Source organism: Anolis sagrei, chromosome 2 (assembly GCF_037176765.1).
Source record: "Anolis sagrei isolate rAnoSag1 chromosome 2, rAnoSag1.mat, whole genome shotgun sequence".
Lineage (NCBI taxonomy): Eukaryota > Metazoa > Chordata > Lepidosauria > Squamata > Dactyloidae > Anolis > Anolis sagrei.
In genome coordinates this window covers 113,204,867-113,219,200 of record NC_090022.1, presented here as the reverse complement: position 1 = coordinate 113,219,200, position 14,334 = coordinate 113,204,867, and the positions used below count along the sequence as shown (strand labels likewise).

The 14,334-nt window shown below is 41.5% G+C and overlaps 1 protein-coding gene across 8 annotated transcripts in view; it reads right to left on the bottom strand.

Moving 5' to 3' along the window:
- The window catches only part of ADGRL1 (adhesion G protein-coupled receptor L1), a 204,669-nt gene that overhangs the window by 76,574 nt on the left and 113,761 nt on the right, over positions 1 to 14,334 (bottom strand). For all 8 annotated transcript variants that reach the window (XM_060764886.2, XM_060764885.2, XM_060764889.2 and 5 more), the window contains one exon: positions 6,257 to 6,473. In XM_060764886.2, coding sequence (XP_060620869.2) covers positions 6,257 to 6,473 — 217 coding nt within the window. The remainder of the gene's footprint in view (positions 1 to 6,256; positions 6,474 to 14,334) is intronic.

The following is a 14,334-nucleotide window of genomic DNA, read 5'->3' as shown; positions in this document are numbered from 1 at the left end:
TCTTTCCCTGTATGACGTGTATAATGAGCCTCCTAGCATCTAACAGCATTTTTAGCTGGTAACATGAGAGATATCACACCCTAGAGATTTAGGCCATTTCTACATGGGCCAAATAAAGCAGACTTACCTTGCAACTGCTCCAGAAAGCCCTTCTGATATATGGCTGTATTCACAGCACAAATGTCTTTTCTGGTAATTAATCCAGAACAAGGGGAAACGGAATTTACTCTGGAACTTCTTGGAAGCTCCAGACTGATCCCAGTATTTCTGACATGTGGACAGCTACTCTGGACTGCATCCAGCCTGATCCAGTGTTCATCGCTATGTCACCAGTCAGCAGCAGTTTCTTTGCAGAGGCTTGCTGGTGACGTGGCTTTTGATGAGATCATAACTGGGTGTCCATGTAACCAGCAGAAGCAACATCAGTAGCAAGCCTCTGCAAAAAAAGCCAGTGCATTTTTGGCCCCCAGCAAAGACATCAGATGGGTTCTGAGGCCACTTCCGTGCTGCATTGGAGAGGTCTGGAGAATAGTGCTTTAAATTATCTGAGAAAATGTAGATGCAACCTTCATTTGTGCTAAGAAGATTACAAGAGGTCATGTTCTTTTCTGCTTCTTTCTTATTGTTGAATTTACACATGAATTAGTTCAATATTGACTTAGAAAATTTAAAATACTAGTAATTTTGCTTCATGTGTTTAAGGCAGCTGGTTAGACTAAATCTTTTACATGTTAAGCATATGCAGTTCAGAATCTTTAATCTCTTCCCATGTTTACATTTATTGGGTCATGAAATGTCTCACATCAAGGAATCTCTACCCTACAAAGGAGCCAGGAATGAGTGAAACCCAGTCAGGCCAACATAACATGTAATTACATCCCAATTACATGACAATTCACTATGGAAAGTTCTATTAAGTTTAACTGGCCTCCCTTTGGAATAAATAGACTGTGGATGCAGAGAATGCAAGAAATATAGCAACAGAAACTCATTTTGTATGATCAGAAGATAATCTTGGGTAGCAAAAAAGAGACCCAAACATCACACCAATTGGTTAAAAAATCACTTAATATTATAAATTACAATTAATGATTTTTTTCTGCAAAGAGCAATTGCTTTTATTTTGATTTTTGAATCCACCTGCAGTTCTCAAGGTTCTTTCGGATGCTTGCTTTCCCACTACAGCTGCTTCTGTTGGGAAATAAGTTGGTGGGCAGCCAGTTACCAGCAAAAGTGTGTAGGAGTAAAGGAAACTAGTCACCAGCCTATAAGGCCTCTGCCAAACTAGAAAGGTAAGCAGCTGCTTGATAAGCAAGCAAGTTGTGAAATTCTTTGGAAGGTGGGTGGGATAGCTAGGATGCTATGACTGCTTAGAGTGAGCAGGGTGTATTGAATTTACAGGCAAAAATGCAGTCTTTAGATACTGCACCAGAATTGGCAATTAGTATGAGGATAAACACTGAAGCGTCACAGTGCTTAATTACAAACCCATGAAAACACTCTGTGCTTAGTTTCTAAAAATAGAGGTGGCAAGCATCAAGCTGCTTGGAAGCCTCTGTGACGACATTTTGGCCTCTTGTAGATCCGTAAACCACAGGTTAGGAATTGCTGGTTTAGCCAATGTTGCCAATGGTGAAGGATGATGACAACTATAGTTCAGTAGCACCCAGAGAAACCAGAATTTCTCAAAAAATGCACAGTGCAGAGGTCTCAATGTAGTTTATTATCAGATTCAAGGTGCCCTTACTTCCTGCAAAAGCAAAAGAATGACAAATGTGGCCCACAGAGGTATTTTGTGGTACCCTGTACTTCTCACTTCTCTATGGATACTTGCAGACTTTATATTCCAACTACATGAAAGCATTGCAGCATTCACTGCACCTTCCCATGGGGGCGTCACATTAGTAGATTGCCTGAAAAACAGCATCTAAATATACTCTAATTATATTCTAAGTGCTTGGGAAACATTATTTTTCTATATCCTAAATGAAATCATTTTTAAAACTATGATTGACAACGTTAGTATTAGAATGTTAAATAATTTAGGTAGCCATTCCTGCTCAGCAGGGAAGTAACAGTCACAGGAAAGCATTGCACACACATACTAGTTACAGATTAATTCCATGGCTTGAACAGAATACCAGAGAATCAAGTCTAATTCCTTTCAAGGTGGCTTGAACAACAACAACCCTGCCCCTGCCCAAATCCTAGCTTTCCTTGGGTGGTGCTTATTCACTCTGTTGCTTAGTTATTTTCAGTATCATCCATGTTATGCCAACAGTCAAGTTTTATGCCAGAACTCAAATATAATATTTTCTAAGCAAAAGTGTCTCAATTAGATGCATAAATGGGGGTCTCGTCATTACTTCCTTCATGTCTGGGGTAACCTAACCTGTTGAATGTCTGCCAGTAATACAGCTGATAAAGGAACCAACAGTTCCTTTTGTTTCAGTTACATTGGGGAAGGTTTAAGAGAGATGTTTTGTAGACTCAGGAGGACTACTATGAAAAGATTTGAGAACACTTGATCTAATCTTTTCAGTTTGATGGCACAGGATAAACTCAGACTGTGACATGAATAGTGTCTGTTACACCAGAAATGCATTTATATGCAGTACAGGATATTTATATGGAAAATGCACACAGGGATGCGTGTGGCTTCCTGACCTGCACACATTAAGGAAGATATGAAGAAGTAATGTTTATTGTTGACGAGGAACAATGGAACAGATGGTAGACTGCTGGGGCATTTGATGAAAGAAGACCGAGTTAAGACAATGAAAGAAGACTGACTCATTCCTTAACCTTTTCTTTCCCAGTAACTCAAAAGTTTCAGTTGTTAAATGTTTTTGCAGCACCACAGATTCCTTACATGTCTTGGAAATTGTAGGTTTGCTGGAACAGCATCATGTTAAGGGTGGGTCTAATGAACCTCACTTCACCATTATAATCAGAGTTAGCAGGCAGATTCTTCAGAAAATGGTTCAAAAATTGACCTGAAATTTGGCAGGCTGGGATACATTAATTTGTGGGTGGTTGGTAATAATTTTGAGATAAAAGGGACATGAAGGGACTTCTTCATGGCAGTTTAAACTTTTATGAGTACCCTCCAGCAATTTGACAAGTATTATCTTTTTCTTCTAAACTTTGCTAGGATTAGATTTGCCAACAGATTCTTTATTTGAACAAAGTGTCTTTTGGGAAACAGTTTATGTTGTTAGGCCAGGGGAGGGGGGGGGGAGAGGTCTAGTATGTGCTATGCCCTAGCAGTAGTATAAAGTATTTCTTCTTTATTAAAATGTGACACACACTGCCAGTTTCAGACAATGGTATTCATAAGGCTGGTGTTGCACATGCTGGGAATGTGGTGGTTTTTATTCTGTGAGCCTCATGTTGGAGAAACCAGGAGGAAGGGATTCTAGAATGGGAGGTAGGAGACAATGCAGAGAATGAGGCCTGATCTATTATGTGTCAAAGACTGCAGAAGAAATATAAAACCACCCTGCCTGCTGGTGAAGAAAACATGTCCTTAAAATAAAGGGCCAAAATTACACTTGAATGACTTAACTCACTTGCTGTTATCTGTTATACCAGTTTATTAATATAGTTCTTCATTCTCCTAAATATTTGGATCTGTCACAAGTAAAATGAGCTCTTGTCTTGTTCTTGAGCAAAGTCCAAAAATACTCTGGAGATCATTCACATCTGAAGTGTCCAATACAACCAGTCCCCATAAAATGCTGCCATAGTACGTCCAAAGTCAATCTCTGGATGTAATTTGAAGAAAACTCCACTATGAAATTCTCTCATACAAGAAGAAAAATTACATCTGTTGTTGCCAGTTGATGACGCCAAATTCCACCCCCATTTCCAACCACTGAATGACTGACTGCCACTGAACTACCATTTTGTGATGAGTGGGCCTCCACTGTTTCAACGGGGCTCTGAACGTAAAAAGTCTTAGAACTGTACTAGTAACTAGCTGTCCCCTGCCACGCGTTGCTGTGGCCCAGTCTGGTGATCTGGAAAATAAAGTAATGAGAAAGTGTTGGTTTCTAATATATGTAATTCCTTTATGCTTGTGAGTAAACAGTATTTCTTGTTGTTTCTTTGTCAGTGTTGATGTGGAGAGCGTTTGCCTACTCTGGAATATGCAACATATCATAGTCCTTCTTTAAGGGTCTCTTTCAAATCTATGATACTATATCTCTGTGTGTGAGAGAGAATCATATCTATCTATCTATATTTATTACTGGATGGCTCTTTGCCAGGAGGGCTCTGATTACATTTTCTTGCCCTGGTGAAGAAAGCTGGACTGGATGGCTTTAAGTATTTTCTGTTGGTCATGGGGGTTCTGTGTGGGAAGTTTGCCCCATTTCTGTCATTTGTGGGTTTCAGAATGCTCTTTAATTGTAGTGAACTATAAATCCCAGTAACTACAAATCCCAAATGTCAAGGTCTACTTCCTCCAAACTCCATCTGTGTTCATATTTAGGCATATGTAATTTTTGTGTCAAGTTTGGTCTAGATCCATCATTGTTTGAATCCACAGTGCTCTCTGGATGTAGGTGAACTACAATTCCCAAACTCAAGGTCAATGCCCACCAAACCCTTCCAGTGTGTTCTGTTGGTCATGGAAGTCCTGTATGCCATGTTTGGTTCAATTCCATCATTGGTGGAGTTCAGAATGCTCTTTGATTGTAGGTGAAGTATAAATCCCAGCAACTACAACTCCCAAATGTCAAGGTCTATTTCCCTTAAACTCCATCTGTGTTCATATTTGGGCATATGGAATATTCGTGCCAAGTTTGGTCCAGATCCATCATTGATTGAGTCCACGGTGCTCTCTGGATGTGGGTGAACTACAATTCCCAAACTCAAGGTCAATGTCCACCAAACCCTTCCATTTTTTTCTGTTGGTCATAGGAGTCCTGTGTGCTAAGTTTGGCCCAATTCCATTATTGGTGGAGTTCAGAATGCTCTTTGATTGTAGGTAAACTATAAATCCCAGCAACAACAATTCCCAAATGACAAAATCAATTTTTTTGAGTGGAGGACAAAAATTGAACTGTTAGGTGTCTTGGGTCCAAATTTGGTGTCAATTCCCCCAGTGGTTTTTGAGTTCTGATGGTAGCACATACTAACATTACATTTTTATTTATATAGATGACACTGTTAAGATTTCAATAGACCCCACAGAGGCTAAGAGTTGTTTCCCTCCCGGCATTCCATATTACTGCTTGCAGCTGCAATCTCTCCATTGAACGTCACGTGCCTCTAGAGTAGTGGTGAAGCTGGGGTCAATCATAATATATCCATACTGGTTAAATCATACACCTGTTAAGGGCGTGGTACTTAACAGCTGCAATTTCCAACGGTTTGGGAGCTTAATGAATACAAAAAGTTCTAAACACAAAATATTATGCCAAAAGGGTTTTTATTTTTAAAAACGTAACTTATTTTCCCTTCTTTTCAGAGTCAGCTGCTAGACTAAGCTATCCTTTCAGCCCGTTTGATCCAAAAGTATTTTTACTTAAATTTTTTATTGTGTTATATGAAAGTAGCACACAATATACAAAATTCAAAATACAAACCCACCTCCCCACTTCTACCACCTGTGAACCACCACCCATGAATTCTGACACTACTCAGTATGGCACTCGTATCTAATAAAAACCTATTCTTATTACATTAATAAATAACCTGTCCTGCTATTTTTGTCTTCTTTTTTAAGTAACCAAATGCAAGTCTCCGTTTTCTAACAAAATCTTCATTATTTCCTCTCTGGATAACACTGGAAAGCTTGGCCAAAAGTTTTCTTTGTGAGGGATGTTGATGGTGACAAGGTCAAATTCTAGTCAAAGTGAAAATTCATATCTATACTTAATCACATTTTCAGAATTCATGAAAACACATGTTTTTGGATTTTGGTTTTTAACAATTACATGGTGCCTGGGACTAATGGCAGTTGAATCCCAACCCAATCTACGGACACATAAGTTCTCTACCTATAGTATATCATGTCGACTATATCATAATGACTACTTCAGTGTGAAAATGCATTTGTGAATTCACCTATCTCTGATTTTGCCAAAGTGACAAATAAGATGTCGACCTTCAAGAGACATAACCTCATATTAAATAGCAGGAGTGATTTTGGAGAAAAAATCCACAGACCCCAGAGCAATCTGAAAGAAAAGGCTAGAAAAAGGAAATACCTTGTTAGCCTGTACTGGAATCCTACAATGTCTCTTACCTTTGGGACATAATTTTGAAGGCGTCTGGAAGGTAGCACTGGACGTTCTCCATCTGAAAAGGGTCAGCATCACAGATCTTGTCGTCCGTGCGTCCATAGTTGGCATTTTCCACCATGATGACATCACTGCCTGGGCAGCGAAGCTCAATAGGATAGCCCTCGCATGCCAGTTCTCGTCGAACCAGACCAAAGGGTAAGCCGGCACGACTTAGACCTGCTGGGGATAGAAGATGAGAGAGTGAGGGCTCACAGTATTCTTATGCTACACAGCCCTCAAATTCCAGTTCATTTCCTGATGGAGTACTGCAATATCCTCCCATCTTTTGGTATGCATAATACATAGCATTAGACCAAAGCATAAAAACCAGGAATCCAGGATTGTTTCTTCAACAGTAGAGTCTAGTAGGCAACCTAATTCCCAAGAAAGGAGGGAACCTGCTAAATCAGGATTTTGCTTTTTTTGTTTTTCCCTATCTCATGTTCTTTATTCTCATGCTGCAAGAGCAGCAATGTATGTCTGTACTTTTAAGCCACTGTCTGCATGTCATTCTTTGAAAGAGAACAGCAGGAATTTCAAGATCCCTCTCCCATCACTGTGGCATATCTGTACATGTCTAGAATGCCAAGGTGTGCTTGCCTTCTGCACCACCCAAGAGACATCTGTGGGGAAACAGTTTGGTCCTTCGTTGGCTAGGTTGAGCTGTATATTCAGACTCAGTTCTGCAAATTCAGGCAGATGTGTCTTTAAAAACCCAGACATGTTTTTCATAAAGCTCTTGCTTCCCCGCACCATCCGTGACCCACTTTAGAGGCAGCCACTGAGGAAAGGGTCTAGGAAACGTACTGCGAAAATTCTTTGCAATCCTCCTAAAAATCCTGCAAGGTTTTTCAAGTCTGTAGGGGTGGCAGTGGGAAGTAAATAAGGGGGAATAACGAAGGACTGAGCATAGATATTAGGGAGGTTTCCAGCAAAACTGATACTAGAGATTCTTCTTCACCTTTATTATGGGAAGGATATAATATTTTGAGCAGATTATCAGAATCTGCCACCATATTTAAAAGGAAGGAGGAAAGAGACCCCAAGGATTTACATCCAAAGCTGGATATCTGGGGCTGGCAGGGAATAATGGTGGGGAAATACCTCACTTTGTAATTCTTTTCACCACTATTTACTGCAGTATAGCAAGTAAAAGAGGTATTTTTGGATATAGCTATTCTCTGGGATGCTTCAAATGTGGGCTCATCTTGGCACACAGTCCAGTTATTCTAGATTGCATTTCCCACAAGATCTAGGTTTTTCCTTCCCCTTTCTAGGCACTGCTCTGCTAGGTTATAGACATTCTGCTACTGAAATCACTTTGGGCAGCATACCTTCTTGCAACAACTGCATCCCCATTCTCCACACACATTTGTTATCTTTGCTTGCTTTTAACAACAGGAATGAGGATTGGGTGTCCTCCAGATATTGTTGGCCTTAATACTCCTAGCATTCTTCATCACTGCTTATGCTGACTAGGAATGAAGGAGTTGCAGTTCAACAACATTTGGAAGGCTGCATAATTCCCACCTCGTCTTAATATGAAGTACATGCAGTGGAAGCTGGTCAGAAAACAGGTACATCAGATCTACTCCTGATGTATTTCCCAGTCCCTGTCATATCCCTGTAAGGATGGATCTAAGGATGGGTTTGAGTCATAATTGGAACTGAGTTTCTGTGTGGACCCTGGATCTCAGAGGCAGGCAAAAGCAGAGGTAGCTTCAGATAGAAATTGGGAGGTTCAACCCCTACATCCTTCTCTCAGTTCCAGAGAGCACTACAAGATAAAAGCACAAGCAAGGCTAGACACCATTCAGCAAAGAATCCATATGTAAGGAAAGGATCCTCAAGAGTAGGGGGTCTCCTTAAGTACAAGATATTTCCTTTAGGAAGGTAGTACTCTGAAGTATAACAATTGCTGAAATGCCTCCTGCTGAGCTTAGGGTAGCTGAAGAGGTTATGTGACCCCTGTTTTGAATACAGAATAGAAGGTGCATTTCAGCTTATTTCAGTTGAGACAGGTGGCCAAGAATATGCATCCACAACAGCACCACATGTACAACTGTGCTTCTACAATGACGGATGTGAACACTTGTGTTTTGTAAACAGAGCGCTCATCTACTTCTATAGGGGAACCTAAGGGCGGTTCCACACAGTGGTAAAGTCTGCTTCAACCCAGCTTTAAAAAACCCGGTTCGGCGTGGACTCTAGTCCGCATACCAGCCGCAAAAGCCTGTACTTTTGCGGCTGGGTGTCCAGATGCACTCCCAGAACTTTCCAGGAGAATACCTAGACACCCTAACTCCTTCCCAAAACCCCTTTTAAAAATAAAAGAACTTACCCAGCCTCCATTAGAGTGTTGCCAGAGCTTTCCTGGCATGTAGGAATGATGTGTCAGGAAAAGGGGGGCCAGGAGCAACCCCCCATTTTCTCCTATGTGCTTTCTCTCCTCCTTTCTCCTTCTCGCACGTCATTCCTATGCGCTAGGAGAGCTTCGGCACTAAACTAATGGAGGCTGGAAAGGCCCTGCTCTCGCTCCCGCCCCCTTTGCAGGCACGATTGGTGGGGACGAGGGAAAGGGCCTTCTCTGTGGTGGCTCCCCAACTCTGGAACTCATTTCCTAAGAATATCAGGCAAGCCCCCACATTGGCAGTCTTTAGGAGGAGCCTGAAAATGTGGCTGTTCCAGTGTGCCTTCCCTGAATAAGGAAATAATTCCCAGCAAAATGTCCTCAGAAGCACTTTAATTACTCGTTGGGTTGCTCTCCCTTTATTTCTTTTAAAACCCTCTTACCAGATACATTCTACCTCTGTTCATGCCCAGCGTTTATTTTTTAAATTTTAAACTATTACTTTTGGCTCGGCCATAGGTTTTTAAATCCTTGCGTGTTATTGTTTATTTGTGATTTATATTAATTGTATTGTTTTACTTGATTACTGCTTTTTGTTTTTTGATGTGTTGTTGGGCTTGGCCTCATGTAAGCTCCAAGTCCCCTCGGGGAGATGGTGGCGGGGTATAAATAAAGTTTTATTATTATTTATTATTATTAAGTTCTTTTATTTTTAAAAGAGGTTTGGGGTTGGGGGGTGGTGTCCTCGCAATTTTACAGGCTAATTTAGCACAGAAAACCATGGGACTACAGTCTGGACTGCCTCCTCAAAAGCTCAGAACTTTTTAGGGAGCGGTCCAATCAGCGGAAATAGTGGGTTTGCCCTGCACCTTTCAAGAAGGCATGAAACAAACAAGCTAACAAATTAATTCGCGACAAACCAAGGTTTTCCTGGTTTACGGCGAATGAATTTGTTTTTCTGTGGGGTGTCATCTGTAAAATGCAGGAACTTCCACTTTAAAAGGGCTGTCTGGATGCACCCTAAGACATATGTAAAACATAAATGAGAGCCAGTCTGGGATAGCAGTTTGGGTGTTGCATTAGGACTTGGAGAGAGCAGAGTTCAAATCCCTGCTCAGTCATGGACTTTACTTTTATGTTTATTTGTATCCTGCTTTTCCTCTCCATATGGTGGCTCACAACTAAAAGCATCTCACCATTAAAAGCATTGCAATACAACTTAAAATATACAAATAAACAAGTATTAAAACAGTATTAAACATCAAAAAAGCATATAAAATCACAGCAGCTCCTGACGATCTTAAAAACCTTCTTCTTTAAAAGCCTGCTTTGAGCCCAACTTTAAATCTCTTTTTCTGTCCTCCAACATTTCGTTTTCCATTCTTGAGTTTGAAGTAGAGCAACTGCTTTGGGAGACGGTGGTCAGGCATTCGGACAATGTGGCCAGTCCAGCGGAGTTGATGGCAGAGGACCATCGCTTCAATGCTGGTGGTCTTTGCTTCTTCCAGCATTCTGACATTTGTCCACCTGTCATCCCAAGAGATTTGCAGGATTTTTCGGAGGCAGCGCTGATGGAATCATTCCAGGAGTTCCATGTGACATCTGAAGATAGTCCACGTTTTGCAGGCATATAGCAGGGTTGGGAGGACAATAGCTTTATAAACAAGCACCTCAGTATCCCTATGGATGTTCTGGTCCCCAAACACTCTGTGCTTCATTTGGAAAAATGCTGCACTCACAGAGATCAGGCGGTATTTCAGTGACAGTGTTGACTTTTGTGGAGAGGTGGCTGCCAAGGTAGCTGAAATGGTCAACATTTTCTAATGTTACACCATTAAGCTGTATTTCTGGCATTGGCAAGGGATTGGCTGGTGACTGCTTGAAGACCACTTTGGTTTTCTCGATGTTCAATGACAGGCCAGGCTTTTCATATATTTCTGCGAAGGTGTTTAGAGTGGCTTTTAGGTCTTCTTCTGAATGCCCACAGATGACGTTGTCATCAGCATATTGGAGTTTTATAACAGATGTTGTTGTGACCTTGGTTGTGGCTTTCAGTCTGCTGAGGTTAAATAGCTTGCCATCTGTCCAACAGATAATTTCCACTCTGGTGGGAAGCTTCACATCAACAAGATGAAGTATCATAGCGATGAAGATGGAAAATAAGGTTGGGACAATAACACATCCCTGTTTGACAAACACATTCTAGCTACTTCCTCTTCATCCTGGAAAGAAGTAACAAACGGAGTGCCGCAGAGTTCTGTCCTGGGCCCGGTCTTGTTTAACATCTTTATTAATGACTTAGTTGAAAGGTTAGAAGGCATGATCATCAAGTTAGCAGATGACACCAAATTGGGAGGGATAGCCAATACTCCAGAGGACAGGAGCAGAATTCAAAACGATCTTGACAGATTAGAGAGATGGGCAATAAGTAACAAAATGAAGTTCAACAGGTACAAATGCAAGATACTCCACTTAGGCAGAAAAAAATGAAATGAAAAGATACAGAATGGGGGACACGTGGCTCAAGAGCAGTACTTGTGAAAAAGGTCTTGGGGTCCTTGTGGACAACAAGTTAAACATGAGCCAACAATGTGATGCGGCGGCAAAAAAGCCAATGGGACTGTGGCCTGCATCAATAGGAGCATAGTGTCTAGGTCCAGGGAAGTCTTGCTACCCCTCTATTCCGCCTTGGTTAGACCACACCTGGAATATTGTGTCCAGTTTTGGGCACCACAACTGAAGAGAGATATTGACAAGCTGGAAAGTGTTCAGAGGGGGGCAACTAAAGTGATCAAGGGTCTGGAAAGAAGCCCTATGAGGAGCGGCTTAAAGAGCTGGGCATGTTTTAGTCTGAAGAAGAGAAGGGTGAGAGGAGACATGATAACCATGGATAAATATGTGAGAGGAAGTCATAGGGAGGAGGGAGCAAGCTTGTTTTCTGCTGCCCTGGAGACTAGGACGCGGAACAATGGCTTCAAACTACAAGAAAGGAGATTCTATCTGAACATTAGGAAGAACTTCCTGACTGTGAGAGTTGTCCAGCAGTGGAACTCTCTGTCCCGGAGTGTGGTGGAGGCTCCTTCTTTGGAAGCTTTTAAACAGAGGCTGGATGGCCATCTGTCAGGGGTGCTTTGAATGCAATATTCCTGCTTCTTGGTAGGAGGTTGGACTGGATGGCCCATGAGGTCTCTTCCAACTCTATGATTCTATGATTCTACTTTGTTAGCATATCAGTGATTCAGGAACAAACACCCTGTTTGCTCACTGCTCCATCTGTTTTGATCTATCTTGTGCCCTTGGCAGCCCTGTCATTGTAATCTGAATTGTACTGGGTAACACATCAATTTGGTGACACCACAAGAGTGGGCTGGGAGAAGCTGGCACATTTCATGAGGAAAAACAGCAAAGGGTGCAGCATAATGGTGTGTTGTGGGCTTCCCTCCCCATCTCCTGATCTGGCAGGACATCAGCCCTCCTTCTGGACTCCTCAGACCCTCTTAAGCTTGTTGGAGTTAATCAGTGCAGAGGTCTGTGTTTTTGACACAAAGGGCAAGACTCAGAGCCCCTAGTGGGGGAGCATGTATTAGTGGCACTCAGGGCTTTAAAGGGCAGCTAGAGAGGGGGACTAGGAAGCAAGCATGTCATAGCAGCTCTTTGTGTAATTTTTATTTCCCCCTTGCTGGGTTAATGGAAGAGCCCTGTGGTGGCAGTCTGTAATTAAACCATTATCTGAGTAACTAACTAGTACAGGCTGGCACTGGTGGTGGTTGTTTGCGGCAGGGGTGGAGAGGGGGAGCCCAGGAGACAAGAGAAAGTAGGATCTTAGGGAGCAAGAAAAGGCTGCTGAGAATGGATGTAAGAATGGAGAACAAGAGACGAGCAAGAGATGTAAAAGTATGGCTCCAAATACAGGAGAAATAGAAATGGGATCAACACCATGTGTTTTCACATAGGCAAGCTTTGTGATGAGTTCATATCAATAAAGCCCAGCAAGCCTCCACCAGCTGCATCCGAATGTGTTTGTAAGGAGCCAGGGAGTAGCACCTCCTCAGTTTCAGGGCAGATAGCTAGTTCTAGACAGTGATTAGTTCAAGCTAATTGACAAACCTCATCTACCTGTATAAACTATCTTACGCACTGCGGCCATCAGAGGAGGCCCTGTTCTTGGCCCCACCCCCGTATCAAGTGTGGCTGGTGGGAATAAGAGAAGGGGCCTTCCCATGATCACCTCCCCCCTTCTTTGGAACTCCCTCCCCAAAGGAATCAAAATGGCCCACTCCCTCCTCTCCTTTAAAAAAACTGCTGAAAACACACCTATGGAGAGGAAGAGGATTAGAACATTGTAAGGACAATCTGAACATGAGGAAGAACTTCCTGACTCTGAGAGCTGTTCAGCAGTGGAACTCTCTGCCCCGGAGTGTGGTGGAGGCTCCTTCTTTGGAAGCTTTTAAACAGAGGCTGGATGGCCATCTGTCAGGGGTGATTTAAATGCAACATTCCTGCTTCTTGGCAGGGGGTTGGACTGGATGGCCCATGAGGTCTCTTCCAAGTCTTTGAGTCTATGATTCCAGGACGCTGGCAATTTTATTTTGACCCTGCAGGCTGCTATAAATCATCTTAAATTATTTTACTCATATTATGCATTTTAGTATTATTGATTTTTTATGGAGCTTTGTGTTTTGTTTAGTAATTTATGAGTTTATAATGATGTTACCTTGCACTGTTTTTGACTTATGTGTTTGTTTATCACCAAGGCACTGAATGTTTGCCTTTTTGCTTGGAAGACTCCCTGAGTCCCCCCAGGGAGATACGGCGGCCTATAAATAAAGTTTTTAAAAATTATTATTATTATTACACAGTAACAAACACTTTTCCAAAGGCTCTTGTAAGGGCGCAATTAAAAACTGGACACATTATACAGTGAAAACTGGACACATTCTTAAAACAATGGAAACCTTTTTGAACTATATGTATATCTGAGGGAGAGGACAAGATTTTATCTATAGATCTGGAGATACAAAATGTTGGGATATTCATTTGTAAAAACAAGCAGAAGTAAATAATGTGCTGGATGTAAGGTGCTAGAAAAAATGTTAAACTATAGAGAAACCAATAAAAGAGAATCAGGAAAGCCACTTTTACAACTAATTTATGTATATATGTTTGTAATTTAGATTGAGATGGAATTAAAGGAAAGATGTATGTTGGTGAGATAAATTGTGTGGTTAGTTATGTAACTGTTCAAATATGCTTATGTTGATGTATGTCGAGGCATTGTTTTCTTTATTTTTGTTTTTCTGTTTAAAATTTGAATGAAAAATGACAAGAAAATCTTTTTTTTGGGGGGGGAGGGGATCTTATTTAATCCATTTGTGGATCTCTCTAGGCTATTTTAGGCCCAGGAAAGACTTTTCCCCGAAGTCTCAAAAGAGCCAAAAATCACTATAATTGTCTCTCATACTTCCTATAGTGCAAACCCAAAGTAAGAAAAAAATGGACCAAAAACCACTAAAATGTCCCTGAAGGTTGTATCCCTGCTCACCCACATTACGAATTTGTCTTCCCTACAAACTACACAACAAGCTGGCTTTTTGCCATCGAGAAGTAGGTTTCCTTTGAAACAAGATGCTGAGAAGCATTCCCTGGTTGTAAGCACACATCTGGACACAGGGAATGGCAAAGAGACTGTTA